We start from the raw sequence: 12,835 nt of genomic DNA on the forward strand, positions 1-12,835 counted from the left end.
GAACTTTAGAAGGACAGCCCGCCCTGTCCTTATCCATAACTATTTTAAAGCTAATAGAACTGTGGTTGGTGATGCCATCACGTTCACGCACAAAAACGTCAGTCACTTCCTTTACAATTTCCTGACTACAGGTCATGCTTCGCCTTGATCGGCCCTCTATATATTGCCGAAGGAAACTTTCCTGCACATTTTTGACATTTCCACCTTGTTTAAGCCCTTTACACAAAGGCAGTCCCAGTCTATATTGGGAAAGTTAAATTCCCCTCCCTTGCTTTGACAATCCTATTAGTCTAGTAGCTGTCTACAACCTCCTGGCCTACTTGTCTTCTATTTTCCATTAACTATTTAGGGGCTTACCGTACACTCCCAATAAGTTAATGCCCTTTTTTATTTCTCAGTTTCACCCATACACTTTCATTGGATGAACTACTAATAATGTCATTTCGGACTACTGTTGTGATGTTCTCCTTAATCATAAAACAACTGCCCTCCTCTTTTACCTGCACCTCTGTCTTGCCTGTGACACTTGCATCCAGAATCCCTGACCCTGCACCAATTCATCAGCCATGCATTCACCTGTTCTTTTTTCCTATTCTTCCCCTCACTAGCACGTCGCACTGGGGGAAATCTCGAGATTACTACCCTCAAGGTCCTGCTTCTTAACCTTTTGCCTAACTCACTGCATTCACTCTGCAGGTCATCATCCCATTTCTACCCGTCATTTTTGCCCTGATTATGTTTTGCAGCCAATCAGAGACATCCTTGTCCTTAAACACCAGGAAAGGAACGCACAATCCTGGAGTCCCATTTGCAGCCACAGAATCTCCTGTCTCTCCCCTAAACATATCGAGTCACCTGTTACTAAAGTCCTGTCTGATTTTACCCTTCTCTGCTCCATCTTGGTGCCATAACTTGGTTGCCATTGCTGCTTTCTCCTGACAGTCATCCCTCCCCCAAACAGTACCCAGAATGGTATACGTATTGATGGAAGTGGCATCTCTGAATAGAAGGAATTGGCAACGTTTTGGGTCTCCAGAGATGCTGCCTCACCCGCTAAGTTACTCCAGCATTTTGTGTCTACCTTCGATTTAAACCAGCATCTGCAGTTATTTCTTACACATTGATGGAAATGGCCACATGGGATTCCTGTATAGCCTGTCTACACCCTTAATCCTTCCCAATGTGAACCCAGCTACATTTTGCTTGTACCTTAGTGTAACCACCTCACTAAAACTACTATCAATGATGCTCTCAGCTTCCCAGATGATCCCTAGTGCATCCAGCTCCAGCTCATACTATCAGTCAGGAGCTGCAGCTGGACACACATCCCACAGGTGTAGTCAGTAGTAACATCAGGGAATATTAATAATCATAATTAATAATAATTTTATTTATAGAGCACTTTAAAAACAATCATAGTTGCAACAAAGTGCTATACATCACTAATCATTGACAAAAAAGTTAATACACACCAATAATAACAATCAAAAGAAATAGTAGGAAAAGACATGTAAAATAAAGAAACATTAAAAAGAATAAAAACAGAAGCAAAGCCTCAGGCATGGTCAAAAGCCAGGGAGTACAAATGTGTTTTAACACTGGATTTGAAGATGGACAGTGAGGGGGCCTGTCTGATGTGCAACGGCAGGGTGTCCCAGAGCACTGGAGCAGCAACAGAGAAGGCTCTATCCCCTCTGAGCCTCCGATTAGACCTCGGTACCTCCAGGAGCAGCTGACCAGCTGACCTGAGGGACCAGGGAGGAACGTATGGGTGGAGCATATTGGAGATTCCCTGATCTCTGACATTTTGCAGGAGGAGCAGACCACATGGAAATCCTACACAGCCACTCCCAAAAAGGCTACTCCAAATTTTTGGAGCACTTGGCCAGATTTTAATTGATGGTGGGGATTTAAAAATAGTTTAAACTTTTTCATCCTGCCTCTTTTACTGTACATATTTTTCTTTCTGCAGAAGGGTCCCAACCCGAAACAACGCCTATTCAGGTTTTTCAGAGATGGTACCTTACCCACTGGGCTACTCCAGCACTGTGTGGCTTTTCTTGTATTATTTATTATTATGCTCTATGATTTAGATTCATAAATAACTCTTCAGTTGGTTTGGTTGAGTAGATATAAAATTACTTTCCCCATGCACCTAGATTCCAGATATTATATTCTGCACCTACAGCTGGTTCCAGTTGAACAAACTTCCATTGAGTCATTGTGGGCACTGTAAGTGAAATTGATGTCACTGTGCCATTGTAAAATATGGCCTAGTGATATTGTTGTTGACACACAGGTTTGTGTACAGGGTATAAATAAAGTTTCCATCATGTCTTCGACAACTGTGATTTTTGCCACATACTTACTCTTCTAAAAAATGGCTGGTCGTCTATATTTGAAACAGTGAGATGCTGTTATTTATTCTCCTTCCATAAGATAGAAAAATTACAATAAATTCATTCATTTAGGAAAACATGACTTGCTAGTGAAGAGCAGAGCACATAAATTCAAAGGTGGGAGAGTTCTCCTTGGTTTTGGACAATCGCACAAATAGCTGAATCATTTCATATTTTAAATTACAAAACAACTCTGTAGGTCTACTGATGTTTTATTTTATTTGGTCTTTTTATTAGTGTTTTATTGCTTTATTAATGTTTTATTTTGGTGTAAAAATTAATTAAAATATTAATTTGATTCTTTTAACATGGATATTTGATTGATATGTTTTTATTTTAAGACTAAAATGTGTGACAACTGAAGGAAATGCAATTAATATGAAACAATTATCTATTTTAGTATGTCAAATATGATAATCAATTGTACTGAAATTTGAACATTTTAAAACCTTGATTGATCTCTGAAATGTTTGCAAGCAGTTTGAACAAAAATTATTTAAGAATGACAGATTATTTTTTTTTAACTGATCTCTTAGCATTGCCTAAATGGAATGCTAGAATCAAAAGTCAAAAGTCCAAACTGTTTCAGACTGAATGTAGAGTCATGTCAGAAATAAATGGGTTTTCTATAATTAGCAAAACAAATGGATCTGCGCCCAAAAAACACAGACTAATAATATAGGAGTATCTCAGCGGGTTAGGCAGCATCTTTGGAGCAAAGGAATTGGTTGGAGACTGAAGGATTGGTTCAGACTGAAGAAGGGTCTCCACCCAACTCGACCTGAACATTTTTTTTCCAAATACCTGTACCGTTTCTCTTATCTTCAACCAAACTTGACATTATGTACCACAGAATATTGTTCTCTTAAAAATTAAAAGAAACAACTTACCCTTTCAGCCACATATTTTACAGATTGGACGCTAGTTCCATATAGATTATCATTATATTGTCCTGCTTCAATGAATTTGTGTTCTTGGATGTCCTTTTCCATCTGATCTCTACAAGTAACAAAGTGATAGTCTCTTCCGTCCATTTCATAATCACGCTTTGGTCTTGTGGTATCTGTATAAGAGAATAAGAAACAAAGTAATTTGGGGATTTTAAAAGCAGATTCCCTGAATATATATCAATGCTATATCAACTAACTTTGTCTAGTTCTAAAAAAAAGTTCTAAAAAAGGTCTACAGCATGCTACATATTTTAGTTTCTGATGTATTATGTTTAAAATGCACAAATTTGAAAGAAGTATACAGAGTACATATTCAAAAATACAGGAAAGGTTTTTCTTCAAATTAGCTTTATAAAATCATCTATGAAATAACTTTATTGGTGATATAACTGAATACCATAAAGGGAGTCTTTCAAAACACAGTCTGCTTCTTAATGCACACAGAAGTTGCTATTTTCTGGCAAGCACTGTAGTAAATGCATATGTAGTAAATTATACCTTAGAATGTTTTTATCTATTTAATGAAATAGTATTTATGTATGATCCCAGTATGTTAATGAGAACACCTTCTGAGAGAGCAACATGATTCCATTACCAGAATATTTTTTATTAAACAAACCATTAAACTATGTAGGTTACACAAAAAAGCTGGAGAAACTCAGCGGGTGCAGCAGCATCTATGGAGCGAAGGAAGGTTCCTTCGCTCCATAGATGCTGCTGCACCCGCTGAGTTTCTCCAGCTTTTTTGTGTAACCTTCGATTCTCCAGCATCTGCAGTTCCCTCTTAAACATTAAACTATGTACCCTGGTTACAATTTATTAAAAATTAGTCTCAAAAGCAGACAAGCTTGAGATTATCTCACCGCCAAAGCATTTTATAACCATTAACATTTTCATTTTACCATTTCACTTTCAGTTCTTTATTGGTGCCCTGCCATTATTTTCTATGAACCTCTTACCAACCAAGAGATGCAACATAGTTGGGGCAAATCTGCCTGATTATCTACTGTCCTAACTTTCTAAACTGTACCTTGCTTCAGCAATGTTGTGGCATCATGATCTTGTTGCACAGTGAACTGCATGGAGTTAAAATTAAGTCCCATAAAAGTGTCACACTAAATTTATCACAGACTGTGGACTCCTAACAAGCAGTGACAGCCCACTGAATATGTCTGCTAATTTAGTAACTGCTATTTGGCAGCCTGGCAATTCAATCATTTTGATAAACCAACAACCTCAGCTCAGTTCTGAAATTCCTTCATTTATTTTATGAGAATCCATCTTGCATAATGAACGCCAAGGATACTAATTTTGCGACAACAAAGAAAAGGCAGTAAGAAACATTTACTTGCCTGAGAATGAAAGCATTATGGATTTTTATTTTATCGATAAAGCAGTAGCATCAACAGTGTGCAAGTTCACTTTGAAGAGGTGCAAAATAGCACGATGAATTGATGTGGAATAATCTAATGTGGAATAAATATTTCTCAATATAGATATTTCTTGAAAATATCTTTCCAAGGTATATGGATGTTATTATCACAGGTTGACCTGGATTTTATGACTAGTAATAATGCAAAAGTGTTTGCCTCTGAAGAATAGTCATTGAGTTATACATCATGGAAATGGGCCCTTTGACCCAACTTGCCCATGATGACGATTTCCCATCAATACTAGTTCCACCTGGCTGCATTTGGCCCATATCCCTCTAAGCCATTCCTATCCATGTACCTGTCAGTTTTGCTTTAGTACCTGCTTCAACCTCTTTCTCTGGCAGCTCAATCCACATACCCACCACCCTCTGTGTCAAGGCTCACAAAGATCTAGTTGGGATAGGTTGAGCCTTTCTTGATATTGGTTGATCAGGCAGTTCTAAGAGGTTCCTGGTGTCCAGAAATGGTAATCAACAGATACCCAGCTCCCTGAGCACTCACGGCAGTCTAACATTACCCGGACATGCATTGAACAGTCCATGGACAACAGCCACTTGTTAAATTTTAGTCAACATCATAAGATGAACCTTGACCTATCATTTGAATACTCTAACATCTAGAGGGCATATTGTAAGTCACAGAATATTCTGATCTGGAGAAACATTTTTCCTTTCTTTGTAATTATTCATTCGCAAAGATGTTAGAAATCCCTCACCATACGTATATTAGCTAGTTGGGTGGATGATTCATCAGCAACGTGAAATAACTCCTCAAGCATGTTCACCCAACTTGATCTAAATGTTATTCACTAAACATGTATTTGTACACTGTGGATGGCTCGATTGTAATCATGTATTGTCTTTTCGCTGACTGGTTAGCAGGCAACAAAAGCTTTTCACTGTATCTCGGTACACGTGACAATAAACTAAATTCAATAAAACACTCTTGACTATTGCATTTGCATTCACCACCACCCCTTGCAGCATGTTCCAGGCACCCACCACATCCTGTGTAAAAAAACTTGCCCCGAGCGTCTCCTTTAAACTTTTTCCTTCTGACCTTCGTCTTTGACATTTTCACTCTGGGAAAAAGGCTCTGACTGTCTACCTTATCTATGCCACTCCATGTATACTTTTATATACTTCTATCAGGTCTCCCCTGAACCTCTGACATGCCAGAGAAAACAATCCAAGTTTGTTCAATCTCTACTTATGGCTAAGCATCTCTAATCTAAACAGCATTCGAGTAAACCTATTCTGCATCTTCCAACAGTGTGGGAACAGGCCTTTTAACCCAATTTGCAAAGGCCAACCAAGGTGCCCCATCTACACAGTCCCACCCACCTGCATTTTGTCCATATTGCTCCAAACCTTTCCCTCCATGTACCTGCCCAAATGTCTTTTAAATGTTGTCATAGTATCCGCTTCAATTAACTCCTCTGGCAGCTCATTCCATATACCCACCATCCATTGTGTGAAAATGTTGCCCCTCAGATCAATATTATATCTTTCCCCCTCACCTTAAATCTATGTCCGCGGGTTCTTGACTCCCCAACAATGAGTAAAACATGGGGGGTGGAGGATTGCAACCTTCACGTGGTCTGCCCTGTTTCGATGAATGCAATCAACCCGGCATGCATAATCAAATAAGATCAAATAGAAGGTACACAAAAATGCTGGAGAAACTCAGCGGGTGCAGCAGCATCTATGGAGCGAAGGAAATAGGCGACGTTTCGGGCCGAAGCCCTTCTTCAGACTGATGGGGGGTGGGGGGGAGAAGGAAGGAAAAAGGGAGGAGGAGGAGCCCGAGGGCGGGGAGATGGGAGGAGACAGCTTGAGGGTTAAGGAAGGGGAGGAGACAGCAAGGGCTAGCAAAACTGGGAGAATTCAACATTCATGCCATCCGGACGCAAGCAACCCAGGCGGAATATGAGGTGCTGTTCCTCCAATTTCTGGTGTTGCTCACTCTGGCAATGGAGGAGACCCAGGACAGAGAGGTCGGATTGGGAATGGGAGGGGGAGTTGAAGTGCTGAGCCACCGGGAGTTCAGGTAGGTTATTGCGGACTGAGCGGAGGTGTTCGGCGAAAAGATCGCCCAATCTCTGCTTAGTCTCCCCGATCAAATAGAACGTTGTCCTACAACTTTAGGCTGTGCACGCTATAGGCAAGCAGAAGTAAAACATGGTGCATCTACCTTACACATGCTCCTCATGATCTTGTAAACCTCTATAAGATCACTCCCTCATCCTCATGCGCTCAAAGGAATAAAGTTGTAGCCTGCCCAACCCCTCCCTATAGCTCAGGCCCTCAAGTCCCGGCAAGTCCATGTTGCTGCAATACTAATACCTATTCATCAAAATGAGAATTTGGCCAGCAGCTCAAAAAAAACCAGTACTCTCTGCCCACCCACATTTCCAGTTTAAATCACACTTGCTTCCTCATTTTTTCCAATTCTAGCGAAGTCAATAATCTCAAATGCTGACCGTTTCTCTCTGCATAGTCGCTGCCTGATCTGCAAAGTTGCTTCTGCATTTTCTGCTTTTGTCTTGGTTTTCCAGAATCTGTATTTTTTCTCCTAAAAATATATTATTTTATCATCCTTGCAATAGATTGCATTTCCCCATTTGCCTTTGTGCAGTATCTCAACACAGGTCATTGTCATTCAACAACACACACACTATAAACCTCTTTGCTGTAAACCCCATTATTCTCCCACTTATCAGCTTAATGTATAAATATTTGAGTGAAAACTGACAGATATAAGCCTATTCCCCAATTGTGTCTGCATTGGCTGCAACCTGCTCATTTTTCTTAAGTTTATACATTGTTATGTCTCTGGTGTCTTCTAAGTATGCGTACAGAAATCATTTTAGTAATGAAAGTAGTGCAAAGCAATGCCCTGATTCACTTGAAACTTTCTAGTATCATGGTCGAAACATAGTAGCTTCCATTAATGATAGCAGAGATAACTGCACTTAAGTCCTTTGTTTAAACCAGTGACTACTACCAATTCCAACAAGATTCATAATATCAAACCATTTTATCATTGCTTTTTAAAAGTTAAGATGCACATTATTGAACAGGCTTCCATTATCTACTTTGTAACTTGCTCTGAAATTCAATCAATTAGGAATGATGCAGTCTCTTTAGAGTAATCTGGAGGGAGGGTAGGCAATGGAGGGAATGGGAAAGCAAAGAGATGTTGATGGTGTCATATGGTCTAGGAAGAAAGCAGTACATTCTTGAAATTGTAACATGTAGTGGAATAATTTTCGTCTTGAATATTAGAACGTTATGGAAAGTCCACGGCTAAATGCCATCAATTCCTTAGTACATTGGTGATTCAAGGTTCTCAATGAATTTGACACAGACATAACCCTAAGCTCAGGATATGCACAGTGACGCCCAAAAGCATAAAGCTTGTTTTGAGATCACTGATGCAGAATTGTTCTGAATGTACAAGACCCCTGAACAGATGGCCTCACACTTTAAAGAGGGCACTACTTAAGGCAAGTTACTGTATGAGTCATCTATCATATTTCAGGTAGGCTGACTCTCTCTGGTGACTGTAAGTGGGAAGAGAGATAATAATTTAAGTTCAGTTCGATTGTGCACCACAGATGTTCTCCAGAGATGCTGCCTGAGCCCCGTAATATTTTGTCTCTTTCATTGTAAACCAGCATCTGCACTTCTCTAATTATCTACTCAACAGACTATAGACCTTTGTTTTCCATCTTTCAATCTCATTGTTATTGGATTCTTGACCGATTAATAATCTCTCATCATCTCTCGTGAGTTTCTCACCATCGTAGACCTGCCGCTGACACGAAGATCAATGCTGTCTGTCTCTGACCTTGTGGTTTCATCCATTGAAGTTGTAGATCCTGCCTTTGCTGGGAGCTGATTCCCAGCTATTCAGTACAGTAGTTTCTGGTTCCAGGCATCTCGTTTTCAGACCTTACACTTCCTTATCTCTGTGTCTCCCTCTCCACTGACTCTCAGTCTGAAGAGGGGTCTCGATCTGAAGCCTCACTCATTCCTTCTCTTCAGAGATGCTGTCTGTCCCCACTGAGTTACTCCAGCATTTTGTGTCTATCGCCAGTTAATTTAGCAGCCTGTGATGTCCAGCCTCAGTCTCACCAGCGTCCTTGTTATCGTTTACATGCAATGTCTTTGCCATTCTCAAACATTCCAAAATGTTTCTTACTCACACTCACTTTGTATGTATAAGGGGTGGGAATTAATAAGCTTTGGCTTCTTCCTGCTCCTTTTCGGAAACATAGGATTTCATTTATTTATAGATATTGTTTATGACACTTTATAAATATTTGTGTTTTGTTTTTTGTATGCTGTTTCACATTTGCTTTTTATTCTTTTGTTCTGTCCGAAATAATTAATTAATTAATTAATTAATAAAAACCTCAAACAAAACTATTAATTTCGCAACTAGATAAATGGATGACATCGTGGAAAGGAATAGGTGTACAATAGAACTTCTGAAACAATGCTCTGCACTGCACAGGTTATATTTTGAAGTGTGATCATTACCTTAATATTGATAATATTGATAATCATCTTTCTCAACTGCAAAGTATTTGTAATATGAAACATAGAGCAAACATTCTAAATATCACTAAGTTTATAGTCAGAAATAATTGGAACACATGCATTACTTACGTGGAACACATGAGCCGAATTTGTCTGGGAATTCTGATATTAGATCATCATTAACCCGATCTTTCATTGGACCCAAGATAATGACAGGTCTACTGTAATTAACTGACAAACAAAGAGATAAATATTACTTCATAAATCATGTAATGTCACTTTAATGATACACTTTGCTATGAGAAGTTATCAATTAATTTCTGAATTAGGCAATGTTGTTAATTATCTTGGCTACAGCATTTATTGCTGTTTGCACTAAACGTCATGTCTGTTGATTTTGTAATTTAATTGTCTGCTTGAGACACAACCTATGCTTAACTTCCTCTGCAGGGAAGTGGGGAGTAAATGGGATGTGTGTTTGAATCAGTGAATAGGTGCAACAAAGTTCCATTAATTTTTGGACCCGGTGTGATAATCCTTTCTGTGCTAGCTTTGTTTCTTTTATATTTGTACCATAAACTAATTTGCAGTAGGATTTTTAAAAAACGAAACTAATCCATTATTTTGCAAAATTTCAATTAAACAGTTCTTGGTGAGTGATGAATTCTTAAATATTACTCTAATACATATTAAATAGATAAGTATTACAGCTTACAAATGGAGAAAATTGAAAATACTTTCAAGACTATTCCCATATTCTAAAGCCAAAGTTACTAATTTCGAACATTCTTTCTACATTATATTAAGTAAAACCTGGTTTGGAGATTAAAAAAAATAGAAACAGGAATTAGAATATTTGGATTGGACATGTAGACCAGTAAGTACAAAAGCAAGAATGATGACAAAAAAGAAACATGATGAGGCTTCAAAACATAAACCCAATTTTAAAAAGAGCATAATGAGCCAAATTTGCTTTTTTTGTCTAAAAATTACTATTTGACATTATTTATATGCCATTATGCAATTTTAATTATTATTTTTAAAATTCCAAATCCAAACTAGAAGAAAAACTCTCCATCATTTAGCCAATACAGTACAGTACAGTACAGTAAGATCTTTAGGCCCATCAAACTGGTGCAATTTAAGATGAGGCAGGTGACAGGATATTGTTATGATGACTGACTTTAAAATGTGTAAAAGTATTTACAAGTGATGATGAAGATGATGATGATAATCTATTATCTTTGTACCATAGCTAGGTATAGTGAAATTCTTTGTGTCTGTATACAAAGTACACAAAAGAGATGCCACAAAGGCGCTGACAAAGTTACAAAGAGTACTCATCCCTTCTTCGTCCCCCCCCACGGAGTCACCCCCCCTCCCCTGACAGATAACTAAGGAGAAAAAGGTCTAACAAATGTGTCCATAGTTTTTAAAGGGGTTGATGGATTAAAAGGTCAGAACTTTGCACGTGAGCAAAATGAGTAACACTAGGCATTGATTAAAAAAATCTTGGATGACAAGTTTGGAATAAGAAACATTAACATAAATAACAACAAAGGAAAATTAGTATGTAATTTACTTGGAAACTCGACAAATTATGAAGAAAATGCTCATGTGTTTTTTCCCCATGAACAGTGGCATATCCCTGTCATACAAGTATACTGACAAAGGTTATCAAATGTGATCGAAAGTAGTGTCTTACGTGAGATTAGATAAAGAAAATTAATCAGAGATATTACGTCAATGTGTTTACGAAACATTTAAGGAGGTGGTTTGTTCTTATACTGATGTAGCAACAAATGTTGCCATTTTCATTAACCATCCTGTCCCACAGGTGACTTTTTAGGTGACTGCAGGAGACTGTGCAGTTGCCACATGGTCGCCACATGTTTGCGGGTAGTTGCCGGGGGTTGTGAAGAGTTCCCGCATTCTGGGAACTAGTCATGGCCTCATTATGGTCAGCGTGAACTTTTCAACATGTTGAAAAATTAGCGGCGACTAGAATGAAGCCGCCATGGAAAGTAGCGAGAATTCTCGTGCCGTAGGTGGGTCGCCAGGAGGTCGAAGGTTCTCGTAGGTTCTCGTAGGTTGTAGCCGGTGCTGACCGGTGAATTTCATTGGCTCATTGGGGGAAAAAAACATAAGGGATAGTTTTCAGAACCAAGAATAACCGACCGGTAATGTTAAATGTCCGCTGGGCTTCACAGCCGTGTATCTCTGGCTTCGTAAAAGTTGTCTCCACTCCTTCTCCCCCCTCTCCCCCCCTTCTCCCTCCCTCTCCCCCCCTCTTTTAAAGGACTGTACTTTAGCCGTCTTAATTACAGCGCCAACCTTCCAGTTCATGGCGGTAACATCTTGGCTTTGTACCGTGTGAATTTCACTCAGACAGCGCTCCTCCTGCTTACCCTGTCCCTCGTCTGCATAATGGCCTGGTGAAGGAAGGGGGGGGTGTGTGTGTGTGTGTGGGTGTGTGTGTGTGTGCGTGTGCGTGTGCGTGTGTGTGTCACTCTGAAAGTCGCTGTTCCAGTTGCCGGTTTTTCAGGTGACTGCTGGCAGTTTCTTTGGTTTGGAGATTAATGCGAAATATAATATTTGGATTGTACATGCAGGACAATAAGTACAAAAGCAAGGAGTTACGGCAATGATTCTTCAAAAAATTAAAATAAAACCATTATGAGCTTTTCATTTCTCTAAACATATTATTCGATTCATTATACATATGCCACTAATGAGATTTTAAATATTATCTTTAAAAATTCCAAATCTAAACTAAAGGAAAAACTCTCCATCATTTAGTCAATACAGTATTCAACCGACTCACTAACACCTTAGAATGGAGCAATGACAGCTTTTCTTTTTAATCTATAATTCTGTTTGACTTACTCTCTTGCTGTGTGACTGGTTCATATGAAAGAATGCAGTCTTCTGGGCCTCCTGAGCAAAGGAAAAACAAAACATTAATGTTCTTTGTTCTCATTCTTAAAAATAATAGTAATTCACTCTTAAACTAAAAGACACAGCAACTGTTTATATAAAAGGGGTGCCAGGAGTTTAAACTTAAGATCTTATGAGGACATTTTGAGATGAATATGCTTTGTAAAGTATTAATTTTCTCTAAATGTTATTGACATCAACATTACTTACTATGGAATTGATGGATGTTGATTTTTATATAATGAATATAATAAAGCCCAATAAAAATAAAGAAAATTCCAATAAGTTACAGGTGATGTATAACCACACTGCATTTCTATTTTAAAACAAGCAGCTATTTTTGAACATCTACAAAATAAGTGAATTGAACGCTGAGAAATTATGCAATACAAAGTAACTGGAAGATAATCTTTCAAAATCAGAATTTACACACAAAGTTTATTTTAAAAATGTTTTACCCAATATCGTGTTTAAAAAAGAATTGCAGTTGCTGGAAAAATCAAATGTAGACAAAAAAGCTGGAGAAACTCAGCGGGTGATGCAGCATCTATGGAGCGAAGGAATAGGCG

The 12,835-nt window shown here is 38.5% G+C and overlaps 1 protein-coding gene across 1 annotated transcript in view; it reads right to left on the bottom strand.

Moving 5' to 3' along the window:
- Positions 1-12,835, bottom strand: part of LOC129698425 (disks large homolog 2-like) — a 633,990-nt gene that overhangs the window by 18,599 nt on the left and 602,556 nt on the right. The window contains exons 20-22 of the mRNA XM_055637570.1: positions 12,216-12,266; positions 9,459-9,560; positions 3,290-3,462 (exon numbers count right to left, since the gene is read on the bottom strand). Of these exons, the coding sequence (XP_055493545.1) occupies positions 3,290-3,462; positions 9,459-9,560; positions 12,216-12,266 (326 nt within the window). The remainder of the gene's footprint in view (positions 1-3,289; positions 3,463-9,458; positions 9,561-12,215; positions 12,267-12,835) is intronic.

This window comes from Leucoraja erinacea, chromosome 6 (assembly GCF_028641065.1).
Source record: "Leucoraja erinacea ecotype New England chromosome 6, Leri_hhj_1, whole genome shotgun sequence".
Classification (NCBI taxonomy): Eukaryota; Metazoa; Chordata; class Chondrichthyes; order Rajiformes; family Rajidae; genus Leucoraja; species Leucoraja erinaceus.